Consider the following 22,568-nt stretch of genomic DNA (forward strand, 5'->3'; position numbering starts at 1 on the left):
AGTGTCTGGGAAATTCCCTCATATCCAGGCTTTTGTATGTTCCTTGTATTAGAAGGAATGGTAAGAGGGAAAGGACCTAGCCCTGCTTTGCTTAAATATAGAGAAGGCAAGAGTTATCTTGCTTTTATCTCTTTTAGGGTTTCTTATATACCGTGCGTGATCCTTTAATCCTTTGCCAAGTCCTCTTATTTCCTGGTGTAGGAACAATGGAGTGATCCAGGGTGTGTAGCTCATCCAACGAACTTTTATTGCCCCACTTTTAACGATACACAAGGTTAACAGGGAGATTTCGCTGGAATACAAGAGACTTGAGAAGCACCTCTATGGCCTTTTTCTGCATGCGAGAGGCAGAAAGGTATAGGTTTGAGTCTGGGATGTGAGATTAGGCTGCTTTAGGAAGCTTGGAGTGAAGTGTGTGCACGGTGCCAAATGCAGAACATAAAAGCAAGCGTATAGAAATGCTGCAATGTCTTGCCTTGACAATTGTTTTTGCAAAGCCAGCACTCTTCAGCTGCTACCTCCATTGTGTCATAGAAAGCTGCTCCCAGATTAAAGGACAAAGCAGATAACTCTCTCTTTGTGTGTGTTTTAAACCAAGGCAACTCACTCTGCTTCACCTAGCATTAGAAGCATCAGCATAAAGAGATTCGCCCCAAACTTGACCCGCGCAAAAGAGAGCCAACCGTGGAAAAAGCAAGCCTGTCGTTACCAAGGTGTGTGCAGGGCTTTGAGGCGGAGACGTGCGCCGAAGTTGTTCGAGGTGCTTAAGAAAACGCGTAACCTTTTTTTTTTTTTCCAACGGGGAGTTTTTAAAAAGTGACTTTTTCAGTTCGGGTCTCGGCCCGTGAACGCTTGAAAAGGCACTGGCTGCTGCCTATGTCTGTGTGTGTTAGTTTCACCCCTCGCTGACCCCCGCGGCGCGCGACGGAGAAGCCGCGGGGGACGCAGGGAGGGAGATGGGCGAGGGGGGCTTCCCGCCGCCTCCTCCTCCTCCTCTCGGGGGCAGGAAGACCGCCGACTTCGGCACCCAGCCTCCGCTTGACGGCGGCATTTCCCGCCTCGCTGCCTCGAAAAGGCGCCGCCTGCTGCCCATCCCCGCCCCTCTCTCTTCTTTGCAGGGCCAGCCAGCCGGAGGTTTATGGGGACAGACGGAGGCGCCTCAGCCGCCTTGTCTCTCGCTCTCTCCGGCGGCAGCCCGAGGCTCTGCAGCGCCGCCTTTTTCCTCAGCAGAAAGGAAAACACACACAACACGCACACGCCCCACACGCTCGCTTAGTTGCAACCGGTTTGTACCGGCCGCCGGCTCTGGCTGCCTCCACACGGCAGCGCCTCCCCGCCTCCCCGCCGGAGGATGAAAGGAGCCCGGGAGGGCGGCGGGGGAGAAAGAGAGCTCGGCGCTGGAAGGCGGCCCGCGCGCCCACCGGCCGGCCGGCTAGCTGCCTCCCTCTCTTCTCCCTCCAGCAGCCTCGCTCTGCCCTCGGCCTGAGGGCGCAAATAGATCGAGGGCCGCCCCCGCCCTGGGGGTGGGTGGGATCCCTGTCGCCGCAGAGCGAGCCTTCCTTGCTTGCCACCCCCCCCCCCGGGACGGCGGCAGGTAAATAGAGGGGGTGGGTGGGGGGACAGAGGGAGAGCCCCGTGGGAATATTTAGGGGGGTGGGTGGGGGGTTGCTGTGTCACACTGGGGGCTGGAGCGGGAGGAGCAGCAACTTTAGCAGCAGCAGGGAGGTGGAGGGAATTAAAATATTTTAAAAAGACTGCCTGGACTAGGGATGTGGTGCAAAGGGGAGCCAGCCCGGAGACTGCAGCAGTGTCGTGGGCTGCAGACGCGGGGAGGTTTCTGCAAGCCCTGATTGTGCCGCTTGCTGTGCTTTTTAAGCGAGCAAGGCGCCCCCCGCCCCAAAACAACGAGCAAGCGCAGGTCGCCGCCAAGAGAGCACATAGCTTTTGCTCAGGTTGCTTCTGCAGGTTGCAGATCTTCTCCCCGTTCACTCTCCCCCCTCCCTCCCTACCCTTGGACGTAGTGGGATTTGCTGCTGAGCAAGCATGCATTGGACTATGATGTTAATTAACTTCTTCTCTTTTTTGCAGTAATTCTATGGCAGGGCAGCGAAAGCTTCATTTCCTGGTTGTCTGCACCGGGGGATTCTAGCCAGCTTTCGTGAGGTTAACTTGCTGATATTTGTCCTTTCTTAGTCTTCTCTCTCTCTCTCCCCACTGTACGAGCTTAATACTAAAAACACATGCAGGCTCTTTCAGCTTGTTATCCCGCAAGCCTCCGATGTGCATTGATGGCCATTGTATAAACAAGCAGAAGATGCAGGGCTCTTAAAATTCCTCAAGTTCCAGTTAGAACTGTATGTTGTGGACAATTAGTGCACTATTCCAAAGTTAATTTTGTCCTTGCACACTACCCGTTGCCATCTGGAAGAAGCATGCTTGTTTTATGTTATGTGAACGCAAGGTGTTTCCTGTGGTTAATGAGCTACAACTGTCAAAGGTGGGTGTCTCACCAGTGACACATAAGCGAAAAAGCTGCATATGTTCTGGGAGAAGGAAATGTTAACACTGTTAAATAGGCTACTTTTGGAGTTTGGGTCTCAGGCTGGTGCTAAGGAGTCCCATTGATGGTTTAACCAACTTTAAATATAATTTCGATAGAACACTTAATACATTACTGCCATGTTATCTTATTTGCCCTTGCAAGACTCTTGCTCTTTTTACTGATGGAAGACCTAAGAGGTAGTTCCCCTTCAGTCATCTGCTGAGTGCCAGGATTTGAATCCAGAGTGCAGAGTCCAAATTTCTTTCCAATAAATTCCTTTTCTTTGGTCATAGTTCCAAGATAAGCTGCAAGCTCATCCCTCAAACGAGAACGTCAAAGTGCCTTAAGGACAACAAGGTGTTCCTTTATTTAAAGGTACTTTAATTTCCACATAGGTTTATCGTGTCCCCTCTTTTTAAAATTTCATTCTGGAAACTTAATTAAGTGTATTGTTAACATTCAAGCATGAGGATATCACTGTGTTTAAGCCTATCCTCAGCTTGCCTCAAGATACCCTGAGAGTTAAAGGGTATAAATGTGTTGAGGCTGAAGTGCATGTTGTCTTATGACAGCCAGGAGTTCAGTGTGTCTCTCTGGAAGTTATTTTGAAGCTTCATTTTATAAAGCCAGTTGTATGTCTGATGAGGTTTTTCTACTTCACAACTTAGTGTTAAAATACTAGAACTGCCCCCCCCTATTAAAAACAACCCCCTCCCATGTTTCTTATTGGTTTGCCCCCTGATGGCACTCCAGTATTCTTGAAGGCCATCTTTTATTAGATGATGATTTCAGTTTTTGTTGTTGTCAGCTGTGGACTAAGTAAGGAGACAGTCTTCCTGTTTTTGTTGTTTTTTTGTTGTCAGTTGTGGATTAAGTAAGAAGGAAGGATTGGAAACATCAGGAAGCAGATATGCCAGACACTTAAGGCTGCATTGCTAAAGTTAGCTGACTTGCTGTGACCACTTCTGGTAAGTTAAAGCCTTTTCTTTAATTATCCTTGCATTTTCCGCATTTTCCTCTGCCTGTGTGCCACCCTTTCTCCAAGATGCTCAGGGTAGGATATGCAGGATTATCTAATTTTATCCTCCCAACAACACTCTCTCTCTCTCTCTCTCTCTCTGTGTGTGTGTGTGTGTGAGAGAGAGAGAGAGAGAGAGGGGGGGGAGGGAGGGAGATGGATGGGTGGGTGGATGGATATCCAATGAGTTTCATGACCAAGTGGATCTTTGAACCCAGTTCTCATGTGTACTTGACTAAAACTCTATCCTATAACAAGTTGTAGGCAGAAATTCAGCTACAACCAACTAGTGGTTCACAGAATTCTTACAAGGAATGTTGGACTATGTGAACCTTGGGTCTCCTCCAACAAAACACTTCTTACGTTAAGCAAGAATGCATGCTCAGGATCAGTTAGTGCAGATTAGTTGTGCTTTAACTGTTCAGAGGTCTTGATTATTCAGTTCTGCTGTGCAAATTGAAAACACTTTAGTGGGCCATGGGGAATCTACTTTAAAAACCAAACAGTAGACCAAGCAACACTATAGTTGGTAACTCCTGCACAATATTATATTGGTTGTCATTGTCTTTTTTCAGTCTGTGTGCATGGTGAGCTGTATAGCGTTGCCTTGATCTGACTTCTAGATAAGTGCCAAAACATGTTAAAATAAGACTGCTTCCCTCAGTTAACCATTGTTACCTAAACAAACACAACTAAATCAATGCAAACATTTAGTGGTTATTTTCTAAAAGTATTTTCAGCTGTTTAATGTCGGGTGTCATGAAAGCTCAGTACAACCTCCCCTCAGTCTTATTAGTGCAATTCCGTGTAGCATTGCATTATTTCTATGCTACTGTTTATCAATTTGACAGTTTTCGGGGGGGGGGAGACACTTGGCAAAAAGTTATTGTGAGTGAATAGAAATGTCTGAAAACAGGAACAATAATTCTTGTGCTCTGCTTCTCTGCACAAAGTGTTGAAGTGGAAATAATTAGTTTCTGTTTAACCAAGAGCGTGATAGGATTGTAGGCTATTGAGAACAGTGCTTTCTAGAGTGTTGGGCGAGAGATGTTAAATTTGTTAACCACAAACGGAAAACAGATTTTATCTGGAAACCAGGTAACGTAAAGGAAGTTCACTTATTAGTGATCTCTGAGAATGTGTATTGTTTGTCATAAGCAGCTCTGAAGTGGTTTGGGGATACTGTGAGGTAATAAATAGTTTAGATCTGTGTATCATTTAAGAGGAAGTTTGCCGTATGGATAAGTAGGAGAACAACCCTATAAAACCCTGCATCCCTTCTTTAAAATAAGAACCTAGTTGCATGGACTTACTGAAATGGAGACGAGACTCTGAAAGGAGCCGACATGGATTGTGGCATGTAAGATTACAGCTTTCAGATGTTAGACTTTGTAACTAAGATGTCAGCTGGCAGCTTGATTCAAGAAGCCATTGGAAATGCTTCTTGCTATTTAGCAATCCAGTGATGTGCTTTTTATTTATTTAAACAGTAAGCTCATTTCCTCCTCCTGGTTATATTTTTCTTCTCTGACAGTTCAGAAGCCATGAAATGTGAATTGGGAATACATTTTTATTTTATGAAATCTAGCCTTTGGGCCCTAATCCAGTGAGTGTGAATGTTTTAAGTTGCACTGAAACTGATGGCACAAGTTAGTCACAGCTATCTGGTATCCAACACTTTCACTGGGACTTACCTGAGTAACTTCCTTTAATCATTAGGACTTACTTCCTGAGGGGGTAGGTAGAATCAAGTTGCATGCCAAAACTTAACTTTAGTAGAAACAGGGCCAAGTGTAGAGGTGTTAAATATTTTGTTTACAGCTTTCTGATTACCAAAGAAATAAGACAACTGAATGAAAGCTTTAAAAGAGAACAGAGAAATCCATGGAAATTGATGGATATGACTAATGTGAGTCCATTATTTCCATTGTGCCTACTGTGACTAGAAATTAACTGGATGCAACCCTATTTTTTCAGTAGCAATGGTTAGAAATATCAAATGGTCAGCAATTGCGAAGGCAATAATGCTATGAGTAAAACGCCACCAATGACTAACGTAAGATTTTCAAATGTTATAATATTAACTTTTGGTCATTCATATTTTAGTAACCATGAACTCTTGTACTCTTCTCAAGTCTGGTATGAGGTTCTTTTGATCCTTAGCCTTCTACCCTCTTAGCCCCACTGCATACCAGTACAAATGTAAACATTGGTGCAGATCATGGCACCTCACACCTGTGGTCTCTTGGACTACTGCAATGTGCTCTATGTGGGGCTACCTTTGAAGGTGACCCGGAAACTACAACTAATCCAGAATGCGGCAGCTAGACTGGTGGCTGGGAGCGGCCGCCGAGACCACATAACATCGGTCTTGAAAGACCTACATTGGCTCCCAGTACGTTTCCGAGCACAATTCAAAGTGTTGGTGCTGACCTTTAAAGCCCTAAACGGCCTCTGTCCAGTATACCTGAAAGATCATCTCCACCCCCATCGTTCTACCCAGACACTAAGATCCAGCGCCGAGGGCCTTCTGGTGGTTCCCTCACTGCGAGAAGCCAAGTTACAGGGAAGCAGGCGGAGAGCCTTCTCGGTAGTGGCACCCGCCCTGTGGAACGCCCTCCCTGTTGGGATTTTTATATCTCCCCAGCTGCGGAGAAGCAGCACGTTGTTGACATCATGTGATGTCTCTAAGCGTGAGACAGGAAGTCTCTGCTTGTTCTCATGTAACCAGAGAGTTACTTTCACTTCTGAGTTGAAGTGTGTGTCGAGTCGTGGACTTCTGTGCTAGCTGCTCAGGAGAGCAGACATGCCTGTAAGAGCTGCATGTACAGTCTGTAAATAAAGTAGTGAGTAGACTACTGACTGTCTCTTTCTTCTGTGATGGGATACCAGAAGATGAGTGTGCTCCTCTCAGGATGGAGGGGTCGCTTATTGCCGGTCTCTCTGGACTGAGGGCAATTCCAGCCAGAGAGTGACCACCGGAGAGAAGCCTCGGTGTCTCGGGAAGTTGGCACCCTTCCTGGGGGCGTTTTTCCAACACTCCCACCAGATGGCAAAGAGAACAATAACTACCGGACCTTTAGAAGACACCTGAAGACAGCCCTGTTTAGGGAAGCTTTTTTTGTTTGGACTACTGAATTTTAATAATTTGTTGGAAGCCACCCAGAGTGGATGGGGAAACCCAGCCAGATGGGCAGGGTATAAATAATAAATTATTATTATTATTTATTGTGTAGGTTGGCAGACCTCTAGCAACTTTTTGTGGGGATGCTTCATGCCCCCAACCCCATGCATCAAGCTGTTTTTGGATGGGATATTTGTTTTTTGGGGGGAGCTGCTATATTTGCTTGTTTACTTTGTTTGCAAAGAGAAGTGTATAAAAATAACCCCTACTTCTCATAAAATAGCTAAGATAGTATGGTGGCTAAAAGTGTGATCTGGGAAGATCCAGTCTTTCCTCTTATAGCTACAGACTAACTTGAAAGGCTTCAGGCAACTCACTGTTTCCTCAGTCTCAGCAACCCAGACTGCAATATGGGGTTATACTGGCCTATTTTACAATTGGAAGGGTTCCTGAGATAAGTGTACATGAAGTGAACATGTGGGATCCATTACATAAATGTTGTTTGTTGGTCATAATTATGTAATATTCAGTTCCAAACATTGGGTTTAAAGGTCAATATCTATCTTATCTATAGGGGGGGATTGATTATACATTAAGGACAAGTCATTGCCAGGCAATAAATAAAATCAACCGTCACCTTAGAGTTCTGTAAATCATTATAACATATTGCAAGTTTCAAAGCTTACTTGCATTGACCTCCTTTTTACTTTCCTTCGGTCCAAGGCTGCTGTCAAGAGCTTGAGTGATGGTAGGAGTTGGGTCATGATTTTTCTTTCTGTCTGCTTGTTCCAGAGAGTATGATCTTTTGAAGTTGGTATGAAAGTGTATAAAAATCAACCTCATACCAGAATTTCCTATTTCCATGTTCATTTCCGCTACTTGGTACAGTAAGAGTTGCTTCGGTTTCATGTACCTGGTATTTCTCTGCAGGTTGAATTGCCAAATACACCAAAAACAACATGTTCTAGAAGACTGAATGACAAGATTCTATTCTGTAAGTAATATACTTTCCCCTTTTAATAAGTACTTTGCAACTTTGTAATATTTATACGGAAGGCCTTCCTTCCTTCCTTCCTTCCTTCCTTCCTTCCTTCCTTCCTTCCTTCCTTCCTTCCTGGATTTTCTTTTAACTTGAAATTCATGATGCAGTTGATATTTTTATGTCCTTCCCTTTGTAATTCTGACTATCCTTCGTTCTTTTACTAAAATTAATCATTATTTGTAATACTTACTTTGCATCCTCATGCTTTTTGACATTTGGATATACTGTATTCAGTTTCTGTAGAAACGACGATTATGCTAAATCCTCTGCCTTGGGAACCAAAACCTCTGATTGTTTTCTTGTTAATTACTTTATATTACACAACATGACTTCAACTATCTTTGGGAATTCAGAGTGTGTTCACATGAGGCTCCCGTGTCGTCCTATACATGGTACATAGTCTCAGAATAGTCAACCCTATCTGGCTATTGTGGCATCCTTGTGCCTTCAAAGCAAGCAAATGTGTTCCTTTCTGCCTCCTTGGAAAACAAACATTTCTCCAAACTTTGGTTCCACAATGTGAGGCCAGCAGCAAGTTGCAAGTGCTCTTAATGGGAGCTTCTGACCAAGTCATGATGTTGAGGTCAGTTGTTAAAACACCATTGACAAATATTTCATTCAATAAAGCTGAACTGGCTCCCAGGTCATTGTTATATCAATTCTAAGACCATGGTACCCAGTCCTAGGAAATCTGAACACCACCTGTTAGCAGGATGAGACTTCCAGGTTTTTTAAGACACTTGGGGTATGTTGCAAACTTTCAGATCTTTGTATATTTACAATGAGCTCATCGTGGAGTTTAGGCAACTGGGTCAACTAAGAGCCAGTTCACACAGTATGTATTTCCCAGAGGAAGAATCTGTCTCCAGTTCCCTTGGTGCTCTGTGTTCCTTCTTATCAACTCTGTTTTCTATTTCTTTGCATTCTTTTATATAGAGCTGCTTCTGACCCTTTAATTTATCCTGGAAAATGGTGTTCCAGAAGTCACCAGATGGTGGATGGGGCTGGATGATTGTACTGGTGTCCTTCTTTACCCAGTTCTTGTGCTATGGATCTCCATTAGCTGTTGGAGTTCTCTATCTAGAATGGCTGGATCTATTTGGAGAAGGAAAAGGAAAGACTGCATGGGTTGGCTCCCTTGCAAGTGGAGTTGGACTACTTGCAAGTAAGTCTTTTAGATAAAGCATATGATTTAAAATGCAGTGTTTACTTATTAAATGCTTTTCAAATGCATTCAAATCTTTAAATTTCTGGTCTGAAAGAAATGAATTCTTTTAAGAATAGTTCCTTGCATATATTAGAATAAGAATATAAAGAAAGAAAATGTCATTTGACTGTCGTCAAGTTGAAAACATGCAACTTGAGAACTTGCAAATGACTAAAGTAAATTGGCATGATGGCTTGGAGTAAGGATTGACCTCTAATGAAAATTAGGTAAATATATTCTCTTTCCTGATAACATGCTCTGGATTGTGTGGTTTTACCCAGAAGCTAGTACCCAGCACTGAATTCAGTTGAATTTATTCATAGTATTTGTTCTTAAGATTGCAAGCTTAGCAGACAGTAGCAAAGGCAATGTAGATGTTGCTGAAGCCAGGTTGTGTGAGCAGTGTAATAATATTTGACGTAGGAAGATGGAAGATTGCAGCAGCTATTTTCAGGGCTAGAAAACCTGAAATATGCAATTTTTCAAATAATAGAAATAACTACTGCAGTCTTATACAATTATCTGCTTCAGGTGTTAGTTGAAACACGAAACAAGAAATAGAAAACCTTCAGAAGTGAAACATCTGCACCAGCTTTTAATGCAAATAGAAAGTCCAGTTTTGTAAGCTCACCACAACCCGAAGGAGCTATGTTTATTTTGGAAATACCGTATTTTTCGCCCTATAGGACGCACCGCCCCATAAGACGCACCTAGTTTTTTGGGGCGGAAATAAAGGGAAAAAATTATTTCCCCCCCAGGCTTCCCCCGACCCCAGCCCCCAAACAGGCAGCTCTCTGCAAGCCGTGGGAGCCCAGCGGTGGTTCCCACTGCTTGAGGAGAGATCCGCGAAGCCTGGACGCGCTGAGATCAGCGCGCGCAGGCTTCGGGATGCTGGCAACTCTCCCCAAGCAGCGGGAACGTTCCCGCTGCTTGCGGAGAGATCCGCGAAGCCTGGACGCGCTGAGACCAGCGCCCGCAGGCTTCGGGATGCCGGCAACTCTCCCCAAGCAGCGGGAACGTTCCCGCTGCTTGCGGAGAGATCCGCGAAGCCTGGAGAGCGAGAGGGGTCGGTGCGCACCTACCGCTCTCGCTCTCCAGGCTTCAGCGAAAGCCTGCATTCGCCCCATAAGACGCACCCACATTTCCCCTTCATTTTTGGAGGGGAAAAAGTGCGTCTTATAGGGCGAAAAATACGGTAGTTCAAAAGATGGGTGCCATCCAGAGAATGTTGGGCATATGTCTGATATTTTGAAAAGATTTTTCAGTGTTTGTGGTATTAATACTGCACAATTCAGTGGAGGGACAAGGTTCTGTGAAAAGTGAAAATTTATTACCCTGGTCACTGAAAAGTTCAGTAAGGAAGCAAACATTGTTTTCAACCTGCAGAGCTTTCTCTTGAATTTTTTTTTTAAGCAAAAAACATGAATTTGTAATATGATAATTGTAAGCTCTAAGCTGGACTCTAATCCTTTGAGCTCTCAAAGTCATGCTGTGAAACTAATTTTCTTAAATGTAAGAAGTTGATGAACCAGCTTTTATACAATTCCACATGATATCTTCGCACATAACAGTCAGTGTTGTAACTTAGAAAGACCCACTATTTATTGGGCATCTCAATTTAAACTGTGGTCTCCTGTTGTAGTTTTGAGGCAAGCTGCTTGCCTTACACAGGCAGAGCTTTCCAAACTGTGTGTTGTGACATGTTAGTGTGTTGGCTGCAGTGTGCAGGTGTGTCGTGCAAATCTCCCCACATTCCTCCCAGGGCTGGAAGGGGGTTAGTTTAACCTCCAGTTTGCTAGTAAAACTGAATTACAAAATGATGCATGTCTAAAAAACATGGAAGTTTGGAAAACTCTGGTGTAAAGCGTTGATTTGGATGCCGTGGCAAGGTGAATAAAATATGTACCTTCTGTAAGCCACACAGGCTTTAAAAACTGTTATTGGCCCTTATAGTAGATTGGGACAGCATGGCTGGCAGGGACCAAATTTGTTGCAGAATGTCCCACACAACCGTATCCCTCTCTTCTCCAGTACGATCTCCAGTTTAATACTGGGTTTGCCTTTATATCCTGTCTTTCCTCTAAAGAGCTCAGTGTGGTACATGGAGTTCTGTCCTGTCGTCTTTCATCCTCACTACAGCTCTGCGAGGTAGATGAGAAAGAGAGTAACCGGCCCAAGGACTCCATGGCTAAATGAGGCTTTGAAACTGTGTCTCCCCAGTCCTAGCCTGGTACTCTGTATCACCAACACCACATCACTCTGCCTCTCAGGGATTCAATCCAAGACAGGATTTTGCCCATAAAATAAGATTTTAAAGATTATTTTTTTATGTGGTGATGACGTTTGGATCAAAATATTTATCACCAGTGCTTATGAAGAAAAACGCATTGCCCTTGAAAAGTGATTTGCTGGATTTCAAGGAGTGGGTCATAAGGACATCATATTTAAGCTTTAGAAATGGCATTGCCAGCTGCAGGAGGGAAGGCTATCCTGTTTCCCTCTCCATGGCAACCAAGGCTCTTTGGAGATGCCTCATCAACCAAAGCAAGGAAGATGTATAGCAAAACATCCAGCCTAATATCCCAAGTCGTAAGCTCTCGTAACACCCCTGCTAGTGGGGGGGGGGATCCCACTTGATTTCTTTTTTTACAGTACAGTGAGTTTTAGGCAGGGGTCAGCAACCTTTTTAAGCCATGGGCCGGTCCACCGTCCCTCAGACCATGTGGTAGGCCGGACTATATTTTGAAAAAATAATAATGAACGAATTCCTATGTCCCACAAATAACTCAGAGATGCATTTTAAATAAAAGCACACATTCTACTCATGTAAAAACACCAGGCAGGCTCCACAAATAACCCAGAGATGCATTTTAAATAAAAGGACACATTCTACTCATGTAAGAACACACTGATTCCTGGACTGTCCACAGGCCGGATTCAGAAGTCTATTGGGCCGCATCCGGCCCCCCAGGCCTTAGGTTTCCTACCCCTGGTTTTAGGTAATTCTTAGTGAAATAGATCCTCATTTAATGAATGCTCCCTGTGCTCTTCTAAATGTTAGATGTGCAAGGGATAACTAATTTGGATAACCAAGAGCTGGTTACTGAGATTTTTTCTTTTTCTGTCATTATCTATAGCTGTATACAATAAATGTACTGGTTTTGTGTAAATGAACATTAATTATTTTAAATATTATGGGGTGAAAACCCTCATATTTTTGCAAGTCCTCTCATGATTATTTCCCCCCAATTGATTTAAATGGTACCAAAGTGTGCCTAAATTAGTTTGGATCCAGCCCATTGTGTTTATTTTTTAAAAGCAAATGCAGTTTTTCTCTCTTCCTTGGCCTATGTGCTGTGTTATCACTGTTTATATACCTATAATTATTATCATCTATATTTTAGATGTAATGCTCATGAACATTCAAATGAAAGCATGAAGCTTTTGCCCTTGAATTCTGACATCTACATTGGTGAGATCTAAATCTACCATCGGTTTCTCCTGTACCTTTAGGGCTTGGTCGCAAACAGTTTTACAGAGTATTACCGGAAGAAATACCAAGAAAAAAGTTTTTACCATTAACCATGGCTTTAATGCCTCCCTAAATATCTGGAAATTCAACTCTTTAACTGTGTGTCTGCTGCCAAAAATGAAGCCCTGTGTTTGGCTCTCATTTCATAAAACTAAATAAAATTTATACCTATGTCCTCAAATTTCCCCATGCCTTCTGCCAGCAGCCACCAATGAGGGAACAGGGAAGGGAACATAATGACATGGAAATGTCTACCAGACATTGCAGAGGCAGAGGACAGCTGCTGCTAAACCACAGAGCTTCCATCATTGGCAGCAGCTTCTAGTTTAGCATAACTTCTACTTTGGTCCTTAAAAGTGCATATTATCTTGGTTACTATGCCCCATTTCCCCAAGAAAACTAGAAGAGCATATAGCTAGAGATGGCTTATAGTTCTCCTCCATTTGCCAGACTATTGAAGATGCTATGGCAGAGTCAACAGCTGCTAGCATTCTAGTGGTTGCAGCACTATGGAAAGCTCCAAGTGAGCAGCTGTGCTCTGGCAAAAACTGGAGGTGGAGTGGGGTCTTTTGAGTCCATCTGCCCCATTCATCCAGCCCATGGTTCTGCTCTCCTGCTGGAAGAATGCATGTTTTTAAAGGGCCAATGCCCTGTCCAGAAGGAGTGCTTCCTTCTGCATTGACTCCCCAGGTAAAGTGAGCTTATGGGGAAGATGTCTACAAGCATCCTGGTTCAGGTTTTGCAGCCTCCTGACCATCAGGCTCAGGCTCTGCCTGTGAATCCTCATCTAGTGTTAGAGCAGCCCCAGATTCATCAGGCTCATCCCCCCCCAATAGAGCTTGAGTGCAGGACGGTAAAGCACTTGTACATTTTGTCTTCTGCATGCACTACTGTAGGTCCAGGCTTAGGTCTCTTGCCTATGACTGCATGCACTGCCAGGTCAGACATGCTTACCATGCTAACAATGCTCTTTGATACCTTGCCTATTTCTTACTAAATAACTTGCACTAATACAATCCCACTGCTGGTATGTGGTTGCAGTTTGCAGCTAACTCACTCATTGTTGTAACAATGTAGAACATCACTTAATTCATGACAGCTCGTTAAGATATAGTGGCAAATCAGTCTATTCTGAAGTCTTTCATAGTACTCCCATTTTTGTGACATGCTATAAAATTTGCTGTGTAAGTAGACCACTTTAGAGTTAAGCCTTTTTTAAACCAGCTCAGCGAAAAAACTGAATACATCATGCCAACCTCTTAGCAAGGGTGTTTTCCTGCACATTAGCAATGTGTTTTCCTGCACATTGCCTGGCACACTGGTAGTTTCTACTAAGAGTTTCCACATTTAGTTTCTTTAAGGGTCCCTGTCAGCTCCAGTTGAATGAATAGTCGTGGAGGACTACAGAATCCTGACTTGGAAGCAGGGACCTGTTGTCTTGTACAGTTCCTTGCTGCATCAGTACAGCTCTTCTGTTAATACTCTGTTAATATTATCTTCTATTTAAAAGAATTTCTAAAAAGTATTTCCAAAAAAGTTGAAGATTTTTTGGGGAAGGTATCTATCTGCCTGGCTATTGTGAGAATAGAGTGCTGGACTAGATGGGTTTTAGGCTTGATTCAGCAGAGCTCTTCTTAGGTTCTTGAGTGATGCTCAAGGTTTACTGAAATAGCAGAAGAATGTTGTAATGATAGAGAGGTTTAGTTTCTGGATTTCTTGTGATACGCCATTTTACCTTTGCCATTAGATCAAACATCCACTGGGGTAAGCACTGCCAGCATAGAACTGAGCATCTATTTTGCTTACTTGGTCAAGCGAAATCATTAAGAACAACTTTCTCTCCAGTTGAAATCCTAGCCATGATTGCTTAGAAGCAGTTTGATGGAAATATTTATGCTTATGTTTCCTGCCCCCCTTTTAAGATTACAGCGTTTTGTCTCATCAGTTATGTATGCCACTGATCAAATAGCATGTCTGCTTCCAAGTCCCTACTTTGAGTCTAGGAATGTAGGAAGTTGCCTTATAAGTCAGAACAATTGGTTCATCTAGTGTCTACACTGACTGACAGCAGCTGTGCATGGCTCTAGGCAGGTGGCTTTCCTAGCCCTAACTTAAGGTGCTAGGGATTAAAAGATCTTGGGACCTTTTGCATGTAGAATATGTGTTCTACAATATCTGGCAAACATCTGGAAAGATTTGTAGGAAAAAATACTTTAGGAAGCTTGCAGGCAATATGTATTTATGTGTCTGCACCAGTTAGTGCTGTTGTATATTCTATATTTTGATTATGTTTTCTTGGGGTTAAACAACTATTTTATTCATTTGAAATGTGAGCTTTGAGGGCTCTTTTAGTAGTCAACCCAGAAGCATGAGAAGTAATAAAGGACATTGTTGCTAGATAAAACGGATTTGTCAGCAACACACCTTAGAGAGTGGCACAGTGGGAGCTTGTCTCACAGAAAGCTGCTCCCCTGTAAAACTAGTTGCATACAAAGTTAACAGTTCTTGATCAAACATATTTTCAGGGTGGGTGTCCTGACTGGAGAGAGGGGGTACCTAGTGAAACCGCAGGAATTCAGTCAGGACTTGGGTAGCAACCTCTTATCCTGCACAAGGTCACAAGCATAACTATCAACGTTTCCCCTTTTTTAAGGGAAATTCCCTTATTCGGAATAGGATTCCTTGCAAGAAAAGGGAAAAGTTGACAGCTATGGTCACAAGGCCAGGGGACAGAGGTTTGTTTTTTCAGAAATCGCCTTGCATAATTTGCACTGTGAATGCTTTGAGGACAGTAATGCATTTCTGCCTGTTTTTATAAGTTTAACATGTTAAGTGTGTAAATATATGTGTAAGCTCTCATGATCCATACAGAGGAAATTGAAGTCCAAAGGATATAGATAAAATATATTCTTAAAGAATAAATTTGTGCTTTTTCAAGTGCAGCTGTACAATACTCTTTGTTATAAAATTGCTTAATTTGTCACCCAGCTCGAGGAAATCCAACAACGGGTATACTAGGTGGAAGTGCTAACCATGGCACACTGTAGATGGATGGGAGGGACAAAGACTACAGAATTATTTCAAACTCTAGTTGGGCAGAGATCATGTGGGGAAGCAGATGTTGGTGAAAGAGTAGGTAGCCTCATTGACTCTTGGAGCCATAACTGGACCACCATTTCCTGGTTCAGCCAAGACATAAACAACTGATTGGAAACAGAGAGGTGATCTCAGTTCCCCATGCGTCATGGATCTTTTAAAAATACATGCCTTCTTTCATATTGAGAGCAATTCTGTTAAGGGGAGAAATCTCTTTAGCGCTTGCTTATGGAACATTATTTTCTTTTCTGTTCTTTCCTTTTCACAATTCACTCCTCTTGTTCTTAAATAGGTCCTATTTGCAGTTCATGTGTATCTGCTTTTGGAGCAAGACCTGTAACAATCTTCAGTGGCTTTATGGTTGCTGGGGGTTTGATGATGAGCAGCGTTGCACCCAATATCTACTTCCTGTTTTTTTCCTATGGAATTGTTGTTGGTAAGAATCACAAGAGATTATTTTTGAAAAACCCCTAAACTAAAAAGGGGGTCGGAGGGGGTTGTGTGTCTCGATTTCAAAATTAAAATGTCAAATCTCCCTTTTATTAGTAGCAGAAAAGAATTATTATTATTATTATATTTCTATACCACTTAATATATATAAAAACACTAAGCGTCATACAAAAAACTGAAGCAATAGCAGACAACTTAATTCTTGTGCAGTTTTGATGAATTCAAAAAAGGCTTATAGGCAGCTGCCTCACGAGCCGCCTTCAGGTGAATGGAGGTTGTGTAGCATTGGGGGCGCTTTGTGAGTTTCACTTCCAAAATGGCTCTTTCTGTGCTGTTTTAATTTAATGAATCAAAACTGAACCATTAGCAGTGTTAATAACAAGAGTGCCCGATTCTTTGTGATTAATGCTTTGCCTTTTTAGGACTCGGGTGTGGCTTATTGTACACAGCAACAGTAACCATCACATGTCAGTATTTTGAAAAACGCAGAGGCCTTGCACTTGGTCTAATTTCAACAGGTATGGTTTTTATCTCTATTTTGAATTACCTTATACTGGTTTAGGACTTAGTTATGGTTTCATTAGCTGTGATTATTGCATCTTAAGTCTCATAGAAAAGTGAACTGTTTTGAATTTGGTTTGCAAACCATGGTTTGCATCTATAGTTGGTAAGCATTTGGTTTGCAAACCATGGTTTGCATCTATAGTTGGTAAGCACTGTATTTGTTCTGAGCAAACTGTGATTAATGTGCTTTCCCATCTCTCCAGCATCTCAGCTTCCTAAGTCACAAGCAGGGCCTGCTGGTGCCTCTGCCTTCCAGGAGAAGGGCTTGTCTATGCAAGCTAAACCATTGGTTCATACATAGGTCATTTGGTGCCATGAGAATGATATCTTTGCATAGGCACTCACTTCTACCCTTCTTTTCTGTCTTCATGTTCTCCACTTCAGCTACTTTCTTTTCGTGCAAACTCTGGGTTTGTGCTTGCCCTCCAAACCATCTTCATATCTTCATTTGCTCTCCTGGTTTGTAAGCCAATGACGAGCAATAATTTTGCTGATTTGGATGTACTGTAATGGTTTATGGTAAAGAAGTAAGCAAGTAACTGAAGCAAAATGTGAGATGGAAAGCGGTGACAGTGCACATCAGAACAGGACATATATCCTTAGTGCCATACCATGGTTATGGCTTATAGCCAAATGAAGTCTTAATATTTGTGCTCTTAACCCTGGCAGTAAACCATGGTTAAGCAGTATATGTGCATTAGGCCCAAGACAACAGTAGTGAAGAAGTGCAAAGGATTAGATCATGAATCTGCTATATACAAATGTATGTAGTCCATACATTCCAACCTCATTTCCTTTAGGAAATGCCTGTTTTAAAATTCAGACTTTTATGTGTTTTGATTCCATATAGACACATTCTGATCTCTCTTTATGAAGCTTTATTTGTTACTTTTTGCTCCAGAGATTATTCTCTAGAAAGTAGCGTCCCTTACAGACGTGTAATTGTAACTTTTCAGCATTAACTGGTCAGAAAATCGGCATTATCTTAGACACACCTAATCCCTTTGTACCATGCCTGACAAGTAAAAACAAAAAGAATACCAGATTTTATTAATATACTTCTGGCAATTTTTTCACATACCTAATTTGTCTTCAGTTAATTCATGTTTATTATCAGTCAGAGTCAGGTCAGGTCTTACACATCAAACAAAAATGTTCTTAACAGAAATATTTAATTTTAAAGCAGGTAGTGCATGATATATGGTAGCCATGCCTGCATTCTCAAAGAAAGAGGAAACATACCACTCCAAAAAGGGAACACAGATTTGCATTTTTTAAAAATGCACATGCTAATTTATATGTAGAGACTGAAAATTAGAAATGCTGACTATAATTTAAATAGAAATAAAATGCATCTCATCATAGCGAGGGAGACTGTGCCCAGGGGACCTGTGTGATTTCTTAGTCTGCTGTCTAGATCAGGCACCCCCAACCTTCGGCCCTCCAGGTGTTTTGGACTACAATTCCCATCATCCCTGACCACTGGTCCTGTTAGCTAGGGATCATGGGAGTTGTAGGCCAAAACATCTGGAGGGCCGCAGATTGGGGATGCCTGGTTTGGATGTTAACAGTTGATGGGCCACTTCCAAGACCCATATTCTCCTACAAGTCTTTTACCTGTAAACAAAATTTTGAGTCAGACAATCTGCAAAATAGAGAACTGGTACTTGTAGACATATAGCCACCCGAACATGGTTGTTTATTTATTTAAACATATCTGTTGCCTTTACAAAGAAAATTTATGCCCATAGTGATGTCCAATACAATTATCAATAGTTCATCTATTATTTTAACTATAGTATTTTTCGCCCTATAGGACGCACTTTCCCCCCTCCAAAAATGTAGGGGAAATGTATGTGCATCCTTTGGGGCGAATACAGGCTTTTGCTGAAGCCTGGAGAGCGAGAGGGGTCGGTGCGCACCGACCCTTCTCGCTCTCCAGGCTTCAGGAAGCTCTGTGCAACCCTCGGGAGCCCGGCGCCAAGCCACACTGGGCTCCGGAAGGTTGCGCAGAGCTGCCTGCGCTCCCGGGCTTCGTGCACGGCTTCCTAGGCTTGCGGATAGCAGGCTGTTCTGGGGGCTGGGGTCGGGGGAAGCTTGGGCTTCCCCTGCGCCAGCCCCATGCCTGGGGGGGAAAAATAACTCCCCCCTTTATTTCCCCCCCCAAAAATTAGGTGCGTCCTATAGGGTGGTGCGTCCTATGGGGCGAAAAATACAGTATTTAACTTTGCCAAGCACACCCACCCTGGTAATTGCAGCCCTTCAGCCATGGCATAACAGCCATAGAAGGGCTTGATAAATTTCCTGTTTTTGCTTGCCTGCCTGGGAGTTCTTAAGTTCCTGCCAGGCCACAGTATGGGCTGGAGTTCTTTGTTCAGCTTGATGAAGAGGCCTGAACTGTGTTACGAACACAGGATTTATTATCCAGTTTCATAAATCACACGTTCAGTCAGTGGATTGTGTGGAGCATTGATGTTGTAGGATATTTTATGAACTCATTTATATGTTTCTATTCTCTCCTTTCAGGATCAAGCGTTGGGGTTTTTATATATGCAGCATTACAGAGGGAGCTAATTGAACTGTATGGATTAGATGGGTGTCTGCTTATTGTTGGTGCATTGTCTCTAAATATATTAGCGTGTGGGAGTCTGATGAGACCTTTGCAGTCGTGTGGCTCTGCCTTACCAGAGAAGCCAATCCTCGAGAAGGTTCCAGATCAATACCTCATTTATAATGAAAGAGAAAAGAACACTTATGAAGAAAATGTACTTGAAAAAGCCAGCAGTGAAGAAAAAGGTGTGAACCAAACATCCTGTTGTGACTGCAAGCAGGAGTCAGCAATAACTAAGAACAGTCTATTAATGATAACACCACACGAGAGAGAGACTTACAGACGGAAAGTTGTAGAACGGACCTATTTCTGTAAACAGCTTGCCAAGAAAAAATGGCAGTTATATTTAAACTACTGGGGGGAAACGCTGGGACTTTTTAAAAACAAAGTATTTTCATCACTTTTTATTGCCATCTTCTTCTTTGACATTGGCGGCTTTCCTCCTTCATTGCTCATGGAAGACATTGCAAGAAGTTCCAATATTGGTGAAGATGACACTGTCATTCCTCTCATTTCTGTCATAGGCATCATGACTGCCATTGGGAAACTTGTTCTAGGAATACTGGCCGATTTTGAATGGATTAATACCTTATATCTATATGTCCTGACTTTGATATTGACTTCGGTGGCACTAGTTTTGATTCCGTTTGCCCAAAATTACATCACACTGGCAATACTTTCAGGGGTTTTGGGTTTTCTGACAGGCAATTGGTCCATTTTTCCATATGTTACAACAAAGACTGTAGGAATCGAAAAATTAACACATGCATATGGCATACTGATGTTTTTTGCTGGACTTGGAAACAGTCTTGGACCACCAATTGTAGGTAAGGCTGTGTTTTAACAGGCATATATAAGTATTCTGAGGTACTTTACAGCACTTTGTCTGCTCTCAATTTCTACCTGTTCAGTACTCAATTTCATAAGTTCACTCATGTCTTGATGATGCAGCAGCCTGTTTGGCATAACAGTAACTATAACTATGGTTTGTAGATTCAGACACAATAGCAAACCACTGCAAATTGTGATCCCCAAAGCAGCCATAAACTGTGGCTTAATGTCCTGGTTTGACAGCCCCTTGTAAGCCACAACTTAGCTAGTCTGATGTGGCACCTGAATGCTGACAATGTGTTGCTTCATTTGCTTGTGCAGAATATTTATTTTACAATTACACTGTTGTTTTCGGGGAAAATTCAGCAAGTATTCTTCCTCTTACTTTTTAACTGCCTGGCTGCGAGGTAGTAGGTTGCTTTATTCATCTGTTCTGTAAAAACTACTTCTGACAGCTTCTCTTTTTGTTGTTGTTGCTTTTCAGGCTGGTTTTATGACTGGACAAAGTCTTACGACATAGCATTCTACTTCAGCGGACTTTGTGTTCTGTTTGGAGGGCTGCTTCTGTTGGTGGCAGCGCTGCCATGTTGGAACACCATGAACGGTAGCAATCAAGCTGAAAAGCCACTTCCAGATATCTACTCCTACAAAGTTGCTTCCAGTGTGTAGGTGACAAGTGCGGAACAGTTGCTCCTCTTTTTATACTGCACAGCAAGATATTTTTAGTAATTTCCTCACTTATTTGTGAGGCTAAAAAAACACACAAAAATACATTTTAATACTACTTTGAAATGCTTTTAGCCAGAGCCTCTTGCCTGGACCCATTGCTGGGTGAGGCAGATGAAGCTCTGTTTTAGCACAAGGGGCCTTTTGCTGTTGACAGCGGTGCTGGAAACCGTAGGAGTGGATGGGGCTATTGTGCTCATATCCTGCTTGCGGGGTTCCCGTAGGCATCTGATGGACCGCTGTGAGAACAGGATTAAATGGGCTACTGGCCTGATCCAGTAGGTTCTTACGTTCTTCACAATCGGAAAGCCCTGCTTGTGCCTATACAGCTGCATTACAGCCTAAGGGCATTAATGTGTGTCCTTGAGCTCTAATGTACACGTCGAGCTCCTGTTGCAAGGGCTTGTTCACACACAGATCCTTTGTGTATACATGAAAGTGCACAAAGGTATCTGATACGCAGCCAGCAATGTTCTCCTGTGACTTCCTTTTTCTGACACGTCGTATATACTACAGTTTCACAAGTTAAATATTTTTCCAATGAAACAAAATGTATTTTGAACTGACCTCTTGCTTTAGCTTGTCTTTGACAAAAGACGGCACATTGCTTCTCTCTTCAGAAATCTCGATAACTATGTAGTGAAAGACCTTTAAGACAATCGGACCATTATCACCATGAATGTAATACGAATTTGAAGTGCTTGCTTCTTTGGTAAGGTAAATGCTTTCTGTTATACAATCTCATGTGTTGCCACAAGCAGGATTTGGGTCACATTACTTGTGAAGTGAACAGTATGGCATGAATTGCACTTCTAAACGCCACTGAAGATGCTGCTGTCCAAATATTTCACATTTCACTTCTCCAGAAAATGTGTTAAACCAAAATCTGTGAAACCAAGGAATAAATATAAGTTCTGAAACAACCACATGATTTTGAAATAGTTTCACCCTGTGTCAAAATTCCATTTTAGCAAAACTTGAAGGTTACTTTATTTTTTATTTTTTTAAAAAAACCAACCCAAAAGAAAACGATAGGCTCTTAAGTTTCAGGAATTTCACTTTTAAATGATCAGATATTTTATGGTTGCAATTGGCAAGCAATCAGCCAATAGTTTTCCCTATATAGGCTTGATAGAAACAACTGCTGCTGGCATACAGTATCAACTTCTTTGTAGACTGTTTCTGTTTATTGTCATTCAGCTCTTTATGCCAAGCACAACAAAATAGAAAATTTTGCAACATGGGGGGAAAACAACAACCTCAAAGAAGTTTACAAAAAGGTAATACAATTAAATTATTGATAAGAAGAATTGACCACAATAATTTAAGGATTTCCAAAAGTTAAAGTAACAATAAACTAAAAACAGATTAAAACTCACATCAGCTTTCTAATTATCTGTGTAGGCTTGTCTAAAGAAATTTTTTTTCAGCAGGTGCCAAAAAGAGTACAGTGAAGGTGTCTGCCTGGTATTGGCTAGATGTTCCAAAGTGTAGATGCTGCCACACTAAAAGACTGAGTTCTTACAAAGGGGGAAAGGGTTCTTACGTGGCACCCTTAACAGTGCTAGTCCACTGGCTGAAGTGGTTGAATATGATTTCATAGGTACACTGCTCCCATGTTTTTACCAGCTTCATATACTAATGGTAACACCCTGAACTTGGCCTAGTAGCAAATTGGCAGCCAGTGAAAATATCTGAGGACATGTCTTGTATACCGACAAGGCCTCAACTCTTGTCAGCAATCGTGCTGCAGCACTCTAACTGCAGCTTCTAGATCAAGCACAAGGGAAACCCCACATAGGGTATTTTTCACATAAAACTTTCC

At 42.5% G+C, this 22,568-nt stretch overlaps 2 protein-coding genes across 12 annotated transcripts in view; both read left to right on the forward strand.

The window, feature by feature from the left end:
- Positions 1-983: 983 nt before the first annotated feature.
- On the forward strand, positions 984-21,666 carry SLC16A9 (solute carrier family 16 member 9). Of its 11 annotated transcripts, none has more exons than XM_082222460.1 (10): positions 984-1,607; positions 2,103-2,163; positions 2,836-2,917; positions 3,406-3,510; positions 7,615-7,678; positions 8,663-8,891; positions 15,854-15,997; positions 16,434-16,529; positions 19,102-20,013; positions 20,502-21,666. In XM_082222460.1, the coding sequence occupies exons 6-10, from the start codon at positions 8,696-8,698 to the stop codon at positions 20,684-20,686; spliced, it is 1,533 nt and encodes a 510-aa protein (XP_082078586.1). In that variant the 5' UTR covers positions 984-1,607; positions 2,103-2,163; positions 2,836-2,917; positions 3,406-3,510; positions 7,615-7,678; positions 8,663-8,695; the 3' UTR covers positions 20,687-21,666. The 11 variants fall into 11 exon arrangements, with proteins under 11 accessions (XP_082078586.1, XP_082078583.1, XP_082078585.1 ...); XM_082222457.1 differs by having other exon boundaries at positions 984-1,594; positions 2,089-2,163; XM_082222459.1 differs by having other exon boundaries at positions 2,103-2,917.
- A 158-nt stretch (positions 21,667-21,824) lies between these two features.
- LOC309532278 (protein FAM13A-like) overlaps positions 21,825-22,568 on the forward strand; it is a 49,761-nt gene continuing 49,017 nt past the window's right edge. Inside the window, exon 1 of the mRNA XM_082222500.1 lies at positions 21,825-22,023. The gene's annotated coding sequence lies outside the window, so the exon portion shown is untranslated. The remainder of the gene's footprint in view (positions 22,024-22,568) is intronic.

This window comes from Podarcis vaucheri (genome assembly GCF_965113315.1).
Source record: "Podarcis vaucheri genome assembly, chromosome: 5".
NCBI classification, from domain to species: domain Eukaryota; kingdom Metazoa; phylum Chordata; class Lepidosauria; order Squamata; family Lacertidae; genus Podarcis; species Podarcis vaucheri.